Source organism: Crocodylus porosus, unplaced genomic scaffold, assembly GCF_001723895.1.
Source record: "Crocodylus porosus isolate Cpor-Errol unplaced genomic scaffold, CroPor_comp1, whole genome shotgun sequence".
Lineage (NCBI taxonomy): Eukaryota > Metazoa > Chordata > Crocodylia > Crocodylidae > Crocodylus > Crocodylus porosus.
Window position 1 is genome coordinate 17,275,726 of NW_017728932.1, and position 17,670 is coordinate 17,293,395.

The 17,670-nt window shown below is 53.7% G+C and overlaps 1 protein-coding gene across 1 annotated transcript; it reads left to right on the plus strand.

Moving 5' to 3' along the window:
- The first annotated feature begins 6,246 nt into the window (after positions 1-6,246).
- On the plus strand, positions 6,247-17,509 carry UNC119 (unc-119 lipid binding chaperone). Its single transcript, XM_019545839.1, has 4 exons — positions 6,247-6,379; positions 8,020-8,122; positions 9,235-9,407; positions 11,274-17,509. Exons 1-4 carry the CDS (start codon positions 6,331-6,333, stop codon positions 11,384-11,386), a joined length of 438 nt encoding a protein of 145 aa, XP_019401384.1. The 5' UTR covers positions 6,247-6,330; the 3' UTR covers positions 11,387-17,509.
- The last annotated feature ends 161 nt before the right edge of the window (positions 17,510-17,670 follow it).

Here is a 17,670-nt window from a genome sequence, read left to right on the forward strand (position 1 = left end):
GCGGGGCCGCGCGCGGCGCCTGCACGTGGCCTCCGCCGGCGGGCGGGGCTGCAGCTGAGCGCCCCTGCTCCGTCCGAGCTGCTGCTGGTCGGGCGCCTGGCTGGCGGCCCCGTTAGCCCGTGTTTGCGTAGTCGGGCGGCAGCCAGGCTGGCAGCGCGGGTGCTGCTCGGCGCTGGCGGGGCGCGCTCCTGCGGAGAGCGCGGTCGGGCTCTGCCAGGGGCTGCCCCGGCCGCTCTCCCCGCTGCAGCGGAGCCGGCGAGGCGTGCAGCACGCGCAGCACCGAGAGAAGCCCGCGGGGCAAGGTACGTTGCCTTGCGCAGGGGCCTGCTCAGCGTTAGCTGCTGGCTTAAACTCTGCAGCCGGGCTGAGGAAGGTGGGCCCAGGTCAGACCCTTGGTGGTAGCCATGACACCTGCCCCGGCTCTCCCATGGCTCCTTTCCACCGCGGCGAGTGAAGCCTGGGCCTCCGTGAAGGACCGTGCCATTACCAGAGCCTGCAGTGGAGCCACGGTGCTCTGTAGGTGTTTCCTACTCTCTGGGGCTGCCTCCTCCGCTAGCCTGGCCTGCCTGCGCGTTGCCCGGGCACCACGGTGGAGAGACCTGGATGCAAGGATTGGGGCGGGGGCTGGAGAGCTGGGGGCAGGCAGCCTCGGTAAGAGAAGCAGCTGCTTGACCACTGCTCCCCGCAGCGTGCTGGGCGCTGGCTGCCCTGGGAATCGGCCGAGCAGGTGGAGGAAGCTGCCTCTTCCATGGGGGTGACTGGCACAGCCCATGAGTGCCTGGCACCAGGGAGCTGTGAACCGCATGGCACGGGGACACTTGCTTCCAGTGCACAGACGCTCGTCTGGTCACCGGCGCAAGCAAGAAGGCAGCTGGGCTCTGCTTAGCGTGCCCCGAATACGCTTATGATGGCAGTTGTCTTGGCTGTCGGTGTCCTGTCAGTGCGAGGCTGTCCGTGGCTGCCCGCTCTGTGCCGGGGGTCACGTCTGGGCCAACGCCCATGTTCTGGGCTGCTTTGCAGGCTCGGCTTTGGCCTGGGTGCTGCAGAAAGCAGCTGCAGCCTGGGCTTGGCTGGTAGCTGGGCCCTTTCCCTTGCTGGTGGAGAGAGGAAAACTCTTGCCACTTGATTAACTGGGGATTACTGGGGCTGGGGGCAGATTGCAGTGATTTAGTAGCTCAGCAGGAGGACGGAGATGGTCTGTCTGTCTGTCTACCTCCTCACAGCCCTTTCTGAGCAGGTAGGCAGCCTCCTGCTGGCTCTCCTGACTGAGGGCTCGCAAGGGCAGTGCGCTGCCCACATTGCTGGTGTCCTGTCCTGGGCTGTGGGCTCCCCTGGCCATGCTGGGCGTGGAGCTGACAGGTGTGTAGGGGACTTGGAAGAAGTCTTTGCCTGACCTACTAGGGCTGATCTGCGAGGGTCCCGGGCACCTGCAAGTGGGCAGCCCCCAGGTGTGGCAGGGGAAGCCCAGCCCCGCGCTTGGTCGTGACCAGACTAGTCCCAAGGGTGGGTGAGGCCCCAGTGAGTGGCATCGGACTGTGGCCCATTACAAGCCCTCATCCACCTGCAGTCTGTCGTTGGGGTCGAGGCAGCGGTGCTGGGCTGCCCGGGGCTGGGCTGGCCCCACGGGCCGTGCTGGGGGCTGGAGCGGCAGGAAGCCCTTTGCCGTGCCCCTCAGGTGCACATCCGTGCTATTTCTGGTCGTCGCCCAAGAACTTCCAAGCGGATAATCTCCTAATCGCCAGCTTCTCGGCTTCATCTTCACTTGTCTTTGCCGGAGACCTGGCTTATGTCTGGGGCGCCAGCTCCTAAATAGCCACTGACCTTGTTGGATAAAGCACGTTAGGAAACAGGCTGGCATGACTGCCGGGATCTCTTTCCTCCCATCACGCTGCCAGCTGCGGTCTCCCCCGCTGCACTGCTGCTCCAAAGGCAGCTGCCCCCCCTCCCAGGGAAGCAGGGGCACCCACGGGTGCTGCCCCCCCTCCCAGGGAAGCAGGGGCACCCACGGGTGCTGCCCCCTCCCAGGGAAGCAGGGGCACCCACGGGTGCTGCTGTGTTGCTGGGGTTGCCGTCTGTCTTTGGAGGGCAGTGTGGGTTGTTCTGCATGTGGCCTGTGCCGTGGGGGCCGGAGTCGTGTTGGGTGCATGGAGGAGAGTGGCGGTGGGGCAGAGGACCAGGGCCCCCTGGTTGGCGGGCCATGTGCACCACCTTGCTCCTTGACCAGAGGATGGCGAGAGGCTGCAGCCCGGGGCTGGGACCCTCTCGGGTGTCTCGTCCTTTGCCTAGTAGCACAGCAGAAACTCACTGAGCTGTGCACCGGGTGGGATGCTCCCACCCACAGGCAGGCACCAGAGGCCATGACACGTGCACCGTCCCCTCCCCAGGGGCTCATCTGCGCTGCTTTCCAAGCCGCTGGAGTTATAGGACTCGGCGCTGAGCAAGACAGCAGCCCAGAATCAGGGCCCCAAGCCGTCTGCTCAGTGCTGAGCCAGCTGGGTCGCGGTCCAGCCGGGGGGTCCCTGCAAAAGGGAAGGAGCACAAGCTCCGCCGGGGGAAACCCCAGGAGCTGCACCGGTGCCGGAAGGCCTGATAATGCGGCACGGGGCGGGTGCAGCTGGGAGCTCTGGTTCGCCAATGGAGCTCTGCTGCACGTCTGGGCAGCGCCTGCCCAGCGTGTCGGGCCCTCGAGCGAATCCTCCGAGCAAGTGGGAGGTGCAGCGTGGCTGGCACACCGCATGGCTGGGCTGGGCCCTGGCGTGTCCTGCCCTTTCCTGTCTCATGGCAGCAGGAGGGGTGTCAGCGGCAGGTCTTGCCCGGGGTGCGTGGGCACTGGCATGCAAACATGCGGTGACGTGGGCTTGTTTCTCTTCCGTCTTTCTCTGTGGAGTCCCCAGAGGTGGTTTGAGGGGAAAAGACGCTTTTCCCTCTCTGCAGCAGCGGCTGCTCACCATCCCCCTGTCGCGGGGGTAGGCCCGGTATCAAGGCGGTGCTGCCAGGCTGGGATTCCCCCTCCTTGCTGGTCCTGTGGGCGGTGGCAGGATGTAGCGGTGGAGTTGGAGGCCCATCTGCCCCAGGCCCGTGTCTGTGGGTGCTCTACTAGTAGTGTGCGTGTTCAGGCCAGGCTCTCACTGCAGCCACTGATGTGGTCCTGCAGCATGGTCCCGTGACAGCTCCTGGCCCCTTAACATCACCGTGTCCTGGCTCTGCTGAGCGGGCGGCAACATCCACGCTGCCTCAGTGCAGGTTCGTCCCCTTGCGCTCGGCCCGGGGACGGGAGGAGCCCGGCCCTCGCACTGAGTCTGTGCGCGGAGGCAGCGGGGCCTGGTCCCAGCTGCCCGGATCGGTACGTGGGGCTGAGGACAAAGGAGAAGGTGTTTGTGGGTCCGGACTGAGGTCCAGTGTCCTGTAGGTGGGGTGGCCCAGCCACGCGCAAGGAGGCGTTGGCTGTGGGCTTGGGGCTGCCTCGGGCGGGTTGCTGTGCTCGCGTAGGGAAGCTGGGGCGGCTCATTCGCTTCCACCCTTCGTGCTGCTTCGGCTCAAAGGCCCCGGTGCCCTCCCCTCCCTGGCAGGCTGGCGACTCGGCCTCCTGTGCTGGCAAACGGCTGAGAGATGCAGCGTGAGAGCAGCTGGGAGGCACTGCCAGCCTGGCTGTGCCGGTCCCGGGGGGGAGCGGGCTGTCCGGAGAAGCCCGAGAGTCCCCCTGCCTCGAGCAACGGGCACAGCTGACTTTGTCCCTCCACCCAAGACAGACCCGGCGCTGCCTTCTTTCCGCGCCTCGCCCGGAGCCGGGCGCAGTCCTGCGGGTGTGACGTCCTGGCTAGCACCGAGGGCACGTGCCAGCAGCCCGGAGGGTGCGGGCCCCAGGGCCGAGCAAGGGTCACGCGTGTGGAGACTTCAGCCAGGCTCCTGCCAGGTCCAAGCTGTTTCCTGCCCGGGGTCGTGGTCTTCCCCGGGCAGCGATGCTGTTCCCAGCAGGACTGCCATACGGCTGCCAGCTCCTTTGAGAAATGCCCATGCGTGGCTTTGTGTGCGTGGTGCCGTCTGAGTGCCATCTGGGGCTCAGATCGCAGCTTTTCTCCGCTCGGGAGGCAGGCGCCTCCATCCAGGCTGGTAGGAGTTAGGTCTCTGCCATGTCTCGGTCGCCTCTTCCCTCTCTCCTCCCGGGCAGTGCCCGCCGAGGGCTCTGGGAAGGACGACGTGGTCCCAGCACCGCCCCGGCAGCTGGCATCTCCCGCTGGGGGGGCATCCAGGCAGGCGTGGGGGTGCTGGTGCAGCCAGGCCTGCTTCACGGGCTCCCCTGGAAGAGGCAGGGCGGGCTGTGGTTCCCACCCAGCCGGCGTCTGCCCTCGTCAGCTCTTTGCCCGCAGCTCCGCTCTGCTCCCTCTCGTTTGGATGAGCCGCTGACATTGTTCCTATAGCAACCGCTGCTGCCAAGCAAGAGGATAAAATGGTTGCCATGGCGCTGGTTGGGGAAGGAAAACACACAATAATGAACTGTGGACAAACGGGAGAGCGGGGCTCGGGCAGGGCTGGCGGCTCTCGCACCCCTGCCCCTCCGCGCAGTGGGGTAAGGGGGGCCTGCCCGTGAAGCAGTGGCCTTTGGGACTGGCCCAGAAGACCCCGATCCAAGTCAGGCTGGTGGCGGGTTTGCACAGGTTGCCCACTGGCCCAGTGCTTTCCCACGGTACCAGCCTCAAGTGCAGGCGCAGGGGTTTGCTGCACCCGGGGCACTTTTAGTGCTAGGCTGTCTCTCGCTCCGGTGTCGCCAGGAAACGAGGACTTGTGCAGCCAGGTAAAAAGGTGACGGGCTCCCACGGGGCTTGTAGCAAGGCCCGGCTCTCCGCTAGGGAGACCTCGTCCTCCCAAAGCAGCAGCCATCGAGGGGCTGCCGGGGTCCCGTCTGCGCTGCGCTGGTGGCTTTGGGCTGATAGCATCCTTGCCACACCCCATTTCCTTTGAGCTGCTGGTGACAGCGCTCAGCATTAAAAGCCTCCAAAAAGCAAGTGTAATGCCTCTGTTCCCTGCGCCAGCGGCCATGTCTGCAGAGAGGAGACGAGGGCATGTCGGCCTCTGCAGGCAGGGAGATGGCTGGATGGGGTTGCTCATAACCCAGGTGACGTGCACGGTGCTGGCCAGCAGCAGGGCAACAGCTGAAGTGCAGATCTCAGCGGGCTCCTGCCGGGGGCCGTTGGGCGGGGGGGGGCCGCCTGGCTTCCTTTGTGTGACCATAACGGTGGGCAGGATTGAGGGTCCGTGCACCCAGGCAGGCCTGTGCTGTGTGGCGGGGACGTGCCCAACGCCGTGGCGTCAGAACGGGGGGGCTCGTGCCGCACGAGACGTGGGCATGTGAGAGCTGGCGGCTGCAGGCACCAGTGACACCCCCGCGTGTGCTGCGAGCTCCTGCTTGCCGGGCGGTGGGTCCGTGCCCGCTGCAGACCTGGGGAAGCAGGTGCTGAGTGAGGTGACTGACCCGCAGCAGTGGTGGGAGGGGAAGAGCTGGGACTGGGCTGCTGAGTGGGCTGTCTTATGTCAGTCTTGCATGTGCCCATGCACCAAACCCATTGGGATTTTGCTGATATTAAGGCATTGCAGGGGGTTGCCACCGTGACCTGAATAGTGACAGCCGGGACCTGAATGGTAACGGGTGGGGAGCCACAGAGGTCCTCTTCTGTGACAGCACAAGGTTGATGCCCAGAGGCTTGGCTTCAAGGCAAGGACAAGGTGGGCAACCGTGGTCTTCAGCCCGTGTTAGCCCTGCCGGAGGCCTCCCTTCCAGCTGTGCGGTCCAGCTCCATCCCGAGAGCAGGGGAAGGGGTGGCAGCGCTGGCCCTGGAGGGCGCTCGGGGAAAGGGGAGGCGAGGCAGCCCCGTGCCAGGGGCAAGGAGGGGGCATCTCTTGTTCTATTTAAGTGAAGGCGGCTTAATGCCTGCAAAGCTGCTTACCGCTTGCATTCTGCCAGAGGACGGCTTTAGGGAGAGGCAAAGCCTCTTAAACCAAACAGGCCAGGAGGTGCCGGCCCCTCGCCAATGCCCCGGAGAAAGTGGGTCCTGAAAGCGCAGGGCCAGGGTTGCAGCAAAGTGACAGCCCCCCCGGGCCATGGGCAGAGGCGCTGTTCACCTGTCCCTTGCATGCTGGGGCCTGCAGCCCCGCGGGGTGCAGCTGTGTTAGCGAGGGAGGGGGCGGGAGGCTGGGTGCAGCTACCCCCGCAGCTGGCCGTGACCCTGCGGCCGGTCTTTCCCTCACTGACTTTGCACGTCCTCTGCAGATTATCTGTGCACCCCGGAAGAAAACGTTTACAAGATTGACTTCACCAGGTTCAAAATCCGGGACATGGAGTCCGGCACGGTGCTGTTCGAGATCACCAAGCCGCCTGCGTCCGGTGAGTGCCGCCCGGCGCCGCGTGGCTGCAAGTGACCCCTTGCTCTCTCAGCCTCGGGCTGCAGGCCCTTCCCGGCACAGGGATGAACAGGGCAGCTCAGAGCCCGGTCCATGTAGTTGAGAATAAAAGTCAGGGTCTGGAAACCCAGCTGCAACAGGTGAGGCCAGGAGAGATCAAAGTCCGTTGGTGGCAACTCAGCTGCATAGCTGAAATGTCAGTCCCTGCCCCGTGTATGGCAGATGCAGGCCTGGGCCCCCCTGCTGCAGATCCTCCCATGCCTTTCCCTGTCACTTGGCATCTCTCGCAGAAGCAGGGAAGAAAAGCGTCTCCAGAAGCAGGCTCCGTGGGAAGGAAACGGGCCGTGACCTGCTGTCAAACCAGTGGGGAAAACAACAGACAACATACGTGGTTTTGCCTTGCCTGCTATCACTGCTCTTCCTTGTTTGTCGCCATTGGTAGCAACAAAGATTCGGGCACCCGTGTGAGGCTTTCAGTTGTTCCCTTCTAAACTCCCTGTTCCCTGCACGTCAGACCAACTTTTCTCCCTGTTTGTAGATGGGGAAACTGAGGCACAGGGCTGAAATGGCTTGTTTGAGGTCAGGCTGCTGAGTACAACAGCAGCCTCTGGGGCTTGCAGGTCTTAATCCTGGGTTCAGACCTGTAGGCTGCTCTTCACAGTCCGCAAAGCAGCTCAGAGGCCTGGGAGCCTGAGGAGTGCTGGGCCTTTGCGAACAAAGCACATGGTAGCAACAGTCTCAGCCGCTCCAAACTGAACTGCTCTGAGTTTGCTCCCAGTTAGGTTTGGGGCTGAATGCTTCTTGCAGGTCTCGGTGACTGGGGGACGTTTGCATAATCCACATTGCAACTGCAAATCCACGCGCTGTCCTAACTGGCCACCTGCAAGGCCTGGGTGTCGGGGGACGTGAACTGCATCCAGGGTAAGGTCCCTAGTGCCACAGAGGACGAGGCAGCGAGCGAGTCTGTGCCGGAGGGTTCATAGTATCTCATTTATCCTGCTGTTTTGGCCGAAGCCTCTGGGGTTTTATAAATTTCCTGCTTATGCCAAACCTACTCCCGATGAAGCCATCATGTTATATACAGCCCTGACTGCTCCTCTAGGGAGACACCAGTTCGCCTCCACTTCCTAAGCAGCGCGTTCGGCAGCAGGGAGCCAGGAGAGCAAGTCCAGCTCGTTCATGCGGGAAGCGCAGGAGCTGGGCTCAGCAGCTTCATTGGGAGAACCAGCCCCTTGCTTGTGTGACAGATGGGTGATTTCGGTGCGCTCAGTTCTTCCGCACATGGTCGTGCAAGGCTGGTCCCCCACCAGCAGTCTCCCGGCAGACGCTGAATGGAAAGATGTGCCGTGGCTGTGCCACTGCTGCAGGGCGGCCATGCCAGACCTCACCCCCTGAATCCTCCCTCCCAGCTCACCGCTGGCAGGCCGTACCCACCTTGTGCAGAGAGCCAACCGCTCTGTGCCTCAGTTTACCTGTGCCGTATTTGGCTGGGGTCCAGCAATGTGGGGGCAAGCTCCGGGGGTCTCTGTGGGGAAGGGCCAGGCAGTGTAGCAGGCCACCCCGTGGCAGCCCAGGTCTGTTTCCCCATCCCCGCTGATGGAGAGTTGGTTTGTGCCTTTGCAGAACGTGAGCACAGTGATAAGAAGGATGTTGACCCCAATGCCGGCCGGTTTGTGCGCTATCAGTTCACCCCGGCTTTCCTTAGACTTCGGCAAGTTGGAGCTACGTAAGTAACTGGCACCTGGGGCTGGTGGACGCGTTCGGGTTGGGGCGAAAGGGTCGTTGATCTCCATGGCGGATGGGGCGAAAGGGTCGTTAGCTCGCTCCTTGTACCAGAAGGGTTATGTGCAGCCCTTGGATTCCTCACGTCCTGTGGTGTGAGCGGTTCTTGTATGCTATGGATGAATCTTTTCCTGTTGCTGCTGTTTGAGAAAGAGGTCTTCCTTTCTCAAGGAAGGAAGTGTACCTCTGCTCCGAGCGTGTATTGGGTTCACACAGTCCCTGTCTTGCACTAAGCCATTCTAATTTGCTTTCTCCTGCACTCTCAGTATTTGTTCTCCCTACTTTAGCATCTACAAACAAGTAAAACAAACTAGGAAGTGTATGTGGCCCAGCGTGCTCTTAAATATGGAACAGCTAACTGGCTTTGGGAATTGATTGTTCATGAGAGAGCCCCATTTGGTTCTTACTGGAGATGGAGAAGCAGGTCATTGGGCCAGGATGGGGCTGGACCTGTGTGAAGGGAAACAAAGGGGACATTCACTTGTGCCTGAATTAGATCAGATTAAGAGCTTGGCAGCCATTGTCGTTATGGCATTGGGCCTGTAATGCTATAATTAAATGTCAGCTGCTGTTTCCAGCACAGGCCTGTTTTTCAGCCGGAAAGAAGCCATCAGTTTGGATTCTGGTCAGACTGCAGCTCAGCAGACTCGGCCTCAGAGCGGGGCTTTTCCCCAAAAGGTGGTTTAGGTGAACTTAACTCTTACCAAAGACAGAAGCAGCAGCAAGGTGATTCCAGGGTGTAGGTGCCTGATTGAAATCCCAATGAAAGGCTCGGTTGTAAAATGAGAATCTGGAGGCTGAATATTTCGAGCTTTGGGAACTTGCTGCCTCTTGATGTACCCTGGCCAACGCTGCTACGCTATGCGTTGGTGGGGACTCCTCATCCCCAGTGTTTGGGACTGGAGAGCCACGTTGTTTACCAGCTGACACCCCCCTCGTTATAGCAAATATTCATTTTAGGTTAGGGCAGACGCTGATAGCACCTGGGGTCAGGTCAAAGCCAAGACTTGCCTACACAGGAGGTCACTGTTCCAGCTTTCCTTTTCTCTCTTGCAGGGTGGAGTTCACAGTAGGGGACAAGCCCATTAACAACTTCCGCATGATCGAGAGGCACTACTTCCGGGACCAGCTCCTCAAGAGCTTTGATTTTGAGTTTGGGTTCTGTATCCCCAGCAGTAAAAACACTTGTGAGCACATCTACGAATTCCCACAGCTCTCAGAGGATCTCAGTAAGTCCAGTTGTGGGTTTGCCTGGAGGGATGTTTGGAGGGGGTTTTAATGGGAGAGTCCAAGCCAGCGGAGAAGCACCTGTGCTAACCCATTCATTCGCTTATGCCAAGTCATGGTCAGCCACAGTCATGGTGAGCCGTAACACAGCTCCTGGCTTGCAATGGGTGAAGAAAATTTCACTTTGAGGGAACCAGAGCAGTCGTGCTGTTCGGCAGATATGGACACCTGCCTGGGAAGTGGCCAGGCGCTGACAGGCACATTGTCAATGCAGCATGTAGGGTTTACCTATGACGCATTGCACTGATAAAGCTGAAACCTGTCGGGCCCTTTTAGACTTCACCTTTCATTTGCCTTCCCTTTCCCAACCTTGCTGCCGTTGATATTCGCTGCCTCTGTGTATTGTAGCTCATGGCCGTGTGTGTCAAAGCACTAATGCAGCAGTGGGTTTAAAACACGCTGATTCCCTGCTGCTTTGCTGCTGCCACGGTTGCTGTTTTATCACCTTTAATTCCAGTGTAGGTGGGGAGTGTTTTGGGGTGGAAACCATCACTTGCTCCCTATGTGATGCCTTTATGGGATAAACCTCAATCATGTCAGAGCCCTTCAGATGCTCTTAAAAGCAAATCCAAATAAAACAGCACTGTGGCTGAGAAGAGCCTATGTTTCCCATTTTACCCGCCTCCCTCCCAAACGTTGTCCCTGTCCGGCAGACGTTTCCCAATCACAGTCAGATCAGACTTCCATTTTGTGGGGCATCTTGAGAATGGCTTCAGTGCAGCTAAAGGTCTGAATGATTTTGCAATCCGTTGCCGTTTCTTTAGCAGCCCGTGCAGCTCAGCTGTGGAAATCAGCATTGTTGCACTGTTCATCTAGAAGATGGAGTCCAGGCACGTGGAGCCATGGCAGTCAACAGAAAACTGCTTCTGTGCAGAGGCTGGGTGGGGTAGCTGCATGCTGCCACTTTCCCAGTTGCAATCAGATCAGACTTGCTCAATTTCCTTTTTTTTTCCTACTGTCTGTCAGCTCTATAAATTATGCTGACCTGAAAACTGAGCTTCATTCTTTTTACTTCTGTCAAGATAAGACTCCAGCACTAAGACTTTTCAGCAGCTGACAGTGATTGAAAGAGAAAACATGCACACGCCTCTAGAGCTGCATCGGTTGCAGTTTTATTGGGGGGAAAACCCTTTGCAGAGGATCGGGGCAATTTGCAAATGTTATAAGCATGATGCAGTCACTAGCAGTAAGTGTTGTGCATCAAGAGAAGGTGTTAGAGATCGTTAAAATACTTTTAACCATTTGTTACAACCTCTACCAACCACTTCAAAACTGGTAATAGGAGTCGTAATAGGAAGTGTGACTGGCTGGTGGCCTCTGCAGTGCTCTCGGCCGTGCAAACGTCTGATGCCAGTTATGCAAATGGATGTGGCTGCACAAAACAGGGGCTGAATGAGAACAGCACGTTGCGCAGCATTGTTCTTGTACTGCCCATCCCCTGTGCTTGGGAAGGAAGGGGTTTCATGGGTAAAGCACTGGGCTGGGTCTCGGGAGATCTGGGCTGACCTTTTGCACCTGTTACAGATTTCCTGCATGCCCCCGGGCAGGGTTTCTGTGATTTAGGTGCCCACCTGTAAAGCAGGGTTGCCAGATCCTTCTTCCTGGGAGGATGTGTGGATTAGCCTGTTGTTGCTCATCATGGACGCTAAGGAAAGGGAGCTGGACAAAGCACGCTTTGTTGCGGTTCCTTGTTTTCGGCGCCTATCCTATCCCATGTGCTTTTACCCATCTGTCTGCATTTGCTGATGGAAGCACCGGCTCTGGGATGTTTTTCAGCCGTGAGCTAAAACCCACCGTTTGTTTTGCAGTTCGAGAGATGATTCTTCACCCCTACGAGACGCAGTCGGACAGTTTCTATTTTGTAGACAACAAGCTGGTGATGCACAACAAGGCGGATTATTCGTACAGTGGAGGACCGTGAGCGTGCGGTGGGGAGCAGAGCTGCGCTGGCCTTCCCTTTCCTGTAGAAATCATCAGGGATTCCAACACCTTCCTCCAGGTCGCCGAGCAAGGATTCAGGAACCAAGGATGCTTTGCTATAGTAGGAGTTTCAGGACTAAATTTGCTGAAGTCTTTCCTCTTCTCTGAGCTTTGAAGCAGAACCCGGTTCTTCAACGACTCTCCATTCAGTGTGACAGCAGTGAGTGATCCCTGGTCACCAGTGTCTGGGGCTCTGGGTCGCTCCGAGTGACGATGGCCCTATGGCGCGTAGTTGATCCCAGTCTGCGAGTTCCTTGCCGAGACTCTGCAGACCCACGGCCTCATTGTTAAGCCTCTCTTAGCACGTGATTGCTCTTGCTAGGAATGCAGCGTGGGGGAGCCCGCGAAGGGGCAGGAGTCTAACGCAGATGCTGAGACGCGCATCGCTGTCTGATGCTGTTCAGGAATTCCCCAAGGGGTGCAGTCGTACAGCCAGTTGCATTTGCACGTCCAGCTAGAGATGTCTTGCTGTCATCCTGGGAAAGAAACTGTACCTGTGACATTAGAAAGGCCATCTCTACATACATAGCTTAGCAAAAGTTCCCCCTCTCTCTGAGGGACGTGTCCTGTTAGATAGATAGCTTCAAAACGAGAGAACTCACATTGGAGGATAGTGATTCAATGAAAGGCTCTTTTTTTTTAACCAAATACTGCCCTATTCTTCTGCTTCTGTTAGAAGCCTGGTGTTGTCCTTTCATTTCAGCTCCGGCGTTCACTTTGCAGAGTAACCGGGTTAAGAAGTTGATGCTTTTTAGTTCTGTTTAGCTTTACCAGGCAGCTGATACTGAGCCAGCCCCTGGGCTAGGCTCTTCCTGCCCACATCAAACTCCTTCCTTCTCTGGCGAATACAGCAGTAGGCACAGCTGTATGGGTCGTCAGGAAAGAGGTTTTATTTCTCCAGGGTCATTGGAGTGAGTGTACTCTCCGGTTTCCTTGTTGTGTATAAACGTAAAGGAGTTTGTGATCCTGTGTGCTGCTTTCCTCTTTCTGCAAAAAAGAAAAAAAAGAAAAGAATAAAAAATCCTTTGCACCAGACCTGATCCATCCCGTAGAGACGACGAGTTGCACAACATGGGGCTGTGGTGGCTGTACTGTAGCTAGCACTGTATCTTCACTGCTGGTGCCCCGTAAGGAATTAAAGAATCACTTTGCACAGCTTTATTACACGGCCTTTTGGAGAAGGGGGGCAGGGAGTTGCAAACCTCAAACAATACCCTAGAATAGCTGAAAATCACTGAAAAAGTGTCACGTGGAAAGGTGTTCTTGTCCTTTGCTTCGGCCCTTTTGTCTGCTAATGACTTGTGGTCATGAAACCCTTACTCAGAAGCTCAGTTCCCTGGTGTCAGAAAAATGCAGCTGAAGCTTGTAGATATTTCTTGTAACTACTTGGTGTCTCCACATCTGTGAGTTCAACGGAAGGCCCCGCTAGCCTGAGACGGGTGTGATTGTCCTCATTTTGATAAAAGTCTGTTTCCTGTTGTGAATTAACACCTTTCCCATCACAGCCTAATTCAAACAGGAAAACTAGAGGCCCTTCCCAGCGCCGTGCGAACAGGGAGGCTTTGTCTGAACTGAGGGTGCTGTCTCAGGCCGGTGAAGAGATTAAGTGTCGTTGTTTGTCTTTGGTTGGTTTGTTTTTCACTTTTGACAAATAATCCTGTTTTTTAAGGATATTGTAGCAGGTTAGGATACAGCACAGCATTTTTTTTTTAATTATTATTAAAAAGCTTAACTGTAGGCCAAAGCGTGCATGGAGAGTTCACTGATTTAACAAACTACTACCTTGCAGGATGAGGCCCATAGTTATTGCAAGCTTTTGTCTCTACTCTGTCTAGCCATAAAATCAGCTGGTGTCCGCTTATGATGGTTTCAAGGAGCTTTCCTAGTTATTTTTGTAATGTTCTAGTGATTATTAGTCGATCATTTGGTAGCACAGTGATTCATCGCAAGGTGAAAACCAGTTTACAAAAAGTCTCTTGAACAGGTTAAAATCTTTCTTTTGCATCAAGACTGTTAGACTATGTCACGCCGAGAGGTTTCCAAAACTCCTGGAAATACTGAAGACTTTAATGTAGCTCTTGAAATATTAATACGTAAGGAAATATGTTAATTGATTTGGAGGCAGTGGAGAATATAGTCGGCATCGGTCGACAGTACTTTCCAGTGTATTAATATCTTCCGCCCCCGCTGTTGTCATTAACCTCTTCTGCGCTTGATCAATATAGCAGGGGCACGCGGCGAGTCTGCCTGCTCGGCGCTGCCAGACACCTACATTTCCAGCAGCAGGGAGTTAAAATGTCACCATCTCTGCCCACGTTGCGAAAGTGAGAGTTGTGCCATTTTTGTGCAGTTGCCTCAAGGGAGGGGCCATCAGCAAGGATCCTCTTTGAATATGAACGCTGCAACAAGGCAATGTGGGGGGGGACCCCACTGAAGTCCTTAGCCCCCTGCTCCTTATGGTTATTTGTCAACCTTATTTTTTTTTGGCCAGTTTTCAAAATACTCCCTGCCCATGCTTTCTCCCCCCACCACCTATGTCCTGTAAAAAGCGGAAGTGACTTAGTACTGTAGTTTGTGAGCATGTCTGCCTTCATCACGTTGTGAGAACAAGACCCGGAGAAGGGGTCCTCTCTTTCCAGCAAGGTGCAGAATGGATTTCTTAGTGCAGTGCATCGTATTGCAAGGGGGGAGTTAAGCATAAAGGAGAATGAAATATTAATGATATGATTCAGGGACTATTTGAGTAAACTGTGATTATGACCTATATTCAGGGGATCATGTTTTCAAGCTAGCAAACCATCTGAATGTGATCTGTATAGAAACGTTTAAAAGCCAGTTTGCCCAGCCCTATACACCAAAATGCTGTAAACCTTTATACAGACTGGGGGCCGGGGGGGTGCGTTTCTTCTCAGCCACTTAGTGGAGTAAATTATTGAATTTATTCTACTATCTTTTTGCTTTGGTTTTCGGTTTTTGTTTTTTTCATATTTTTCCCCAAAAAAAGAAAAAAAGAGCCTCCACTGCTGATATAACAAGAAAGCCTGATGCTTTATGAACTCTAAACCAGCATGTAGGAGTGTAAGAGAGAGCATTTTCTCTTCCCTTGTACTGTTGTTTTAACTGGTTAAAACTCATATTTACTGAGAGCTGTAGACTGTTAAAAGCTTTTAAAATAATCTAAGCTTACTACAGAAGTAAATGGCCATGGACACCGAGCATGTTCCACTTCTTTTTCTGCTGCTCACACAGAAAAAGAGTGCATAATATTGAAACAAAGAGTGCACAGCAAGAAAATGCACACTAAAACTTCAGAGGATTTTATATCATAGTTTTAGTGCCCTTTATTGAAAAATACTTTGGTTTATCATTTGTGTGGTCCCTAGAAAGTTCTTTGTTAGTCTCCTGCTGACTAGTATCCCAGATTCAAATATTAGTCCATACCAGGTTTGCACTGGCATTGTGAACCCCAGCTTTCCAGGTGGATGGTGCATTCAGGCTGTGCTCCCAGCAGTCACCAGATAGTGATACTACACCTTAAAATAGTGTCATTAATGACCCTTCTGTCCTTTCCCCAATGCCCGCGTTTGACTTTCAAAACAAGTTGTATAGCCACTGTATCGGGAAGTTAATGCTATCTCAGATTCAGCTTTCCAACAGCATAAATTATCTAAATCTATTGATTTCTGGTGAACATGGGCTGTTAAAAGTCAAATGAAAGAAAATCTCAAAGCAAGATAAATCAGTAATAATTGTATTCAAGACGACCTTCTTTTAGTGATTCTCTTACTTATTTTGAACATATTAACTTTGCAAAACTTTTTGGTTCTTTCCTGGAACATGACTTAATGTTATGTCCACTGTGGTTGTCTTAAATGAAGTTTTGGACTCTGAATCCCTGCTGTTGCTCATAATGAAATACCTCTTTGAATGAGGAAACACAAATTATGACTCTGTGATATCGTTCTGACCAGACAAGGCAATTGGCTCTCTCTTTTCTAAGTCTTTCAGTTTAAGTTCCTTGGAACTATGTTTTTCAAAGTTAATTCAAGCAACAGGGCAAATATTTAACCCTCTACTGTATGGTCCCATGTTTCATAACCTATGGACTACAAAACAGAATAAATCCTTTTGACACGGAAATACTTCTAAGCTCTGACCTTGGATCAGCGACTTAAGAGAAGAACCTTCCTGCCGATGTGTCCTCTATTCGGCAAGCGAAAGGATTTGTGCATCAGTTGAATATTCCATTATCATTGGCTCAGAAGGACTTGGAGCCTTTTTTAAATGTTGGAAGTCTCCTCCAGTCAGGTTCAAAAACAAGGTCGCAATCTCTCTTTCCCAGGAGCACATCACTAATGGGGTTGGCTTCTCTGTCAGACCTTTGGGCCACATGTTTTTGCCACTCCTGTATAAGTGTTTTAAATAGCTGTAATCTAGAGGAGTGGGCTACAAGTCCCAAAATACAGTTCTTCATTGCGATGCAAACTGTATATTTACATGGATACTGCCTGGATATTAGCTGTATACTGGAACTTAACTGTGGTGTACTGAGCTGTGATACAATTCCAGTTTTTATGAATTGGATGTAGCCCCTGACCACTTTCCAGACTCCAATGCAGCCTTTGGTTGAGTAAACTTAGACCCCTTGCACTGTTACAAAAATCGACTGAGGTGTGTGGTTGGGTTTCTATTAAACTAGTCTTTAAATTAACCATTGGGGCTGGGAATTGGCTTAGCTGAACAACACTTACTTAGCCACAATAATACCACTGGTAGTAGATGTCATGCCTCGTACATATTGCAATACCGACCCTGCAGAAATTAAGGTGTCGGATGGTTTCAGTCCACCGGGTCTGACTGCTAGCCGGATTCCCGGCACTGGTGCTAGCCTAGGGGGAAGTGGGATGGATGCGACCTCGTAACTGCCCCACGGGTGTCAGTAAAGCGGGGCTCAGAACTGTTAACTTGGGTTAGGGACTTTAAGGTCCTGATAGCTTTAAGGTATTCTTTGTTACGTGAAGAAAAGATTGCAATCGTTTGTAGTGTCTTTGTGTCTCGAACGCACGTACTGGTCAAGTTCGCACAACTGTTTTCATGTTCCTTGGATTCCTACTGAAGCTTCTCTGATAACTCCCTACACGTCCCTAAACATGCAATACTTGGGGGACGTGACGTGATAAGCTGTGCATGGGACACCGGCTGGGTTGTCTTGGGCTCGCAGCACAGTCTCTGAGCAGGTGAGCTTGCGTGTGTTCATCTATCCATTCGCCTGAGTTAGTGAACTGCCTCCCTAGAATCACTGTGCTAACGCCTACTGTGATGTCTGCTTTTACCTTAATGCTACACCAAGGATACCTGTCTGAATGTGACAGTCTGACTTCTTTTGCATAGAATTACCTTGGATTGTCTGTATTAAAAATATGTATTTATAAAATTTAAAAAAAATCTATTTTTGGTGGAAGGAACTAGGAATCTAAGCATGTTTCCAGGGGGATGATATTAGTAACATTTTTATCAAATTCATTTTATAAATCTTTGTATCTTGTAGTGACCGGACCCACTTTTCGTTAGTGCATTCAGTGTAGCTGGCTTAGTAACAATGCAAAGCATTGTCATGCAGGAGACCTGGGATTTGGGGGAATTAGGATCTTTTTTTTCTTTCTTTCTGGGCCAGGAAACTAAGCAAGTTGCTGGAGAAACAGAGCCCTTGGCAGGCAGTTTCTAGTTTGCTTTACTTGTTTGTAGATGCTGAAGTGGGGAGCACGAAGACTGAGAGTGCAGGAGAAAGCAAATTAGACGGGCTTAGCATCTCCCTACAGGGGTAGGGCAGGGACTGTGCGAAACTAGTACACGCAGTCAGTACAAAGTGAGTTCACTTGCTTCCAGCTCACTAATATTGCCAGTCAAGTCCTACGAATCCCCAGGCTAAAGAATATGCTCAAACATTTCCATTATTTTGGACAAGGGTTTAAAAATGTGTAACTACCATTAGCAAGTGTTTCTCCTCCTGTAACACGTTGCAAAATGTAAATAAAGAAATAAAAGTAAATTATTGATCCTATAATGGTGGTGCCTTTTTGTACTTTGAATGTTGGTCCGTTTTATGGTTTTAATGCATTTTAGTATGGGGATGGTTTTATACCAACATGTTTATTAGGAACATCTTAATTAAAAAAAAGAGCAGTTTTGGTTTGCCTCTGTGGAAGGGCACAGCAGTACCCGAAA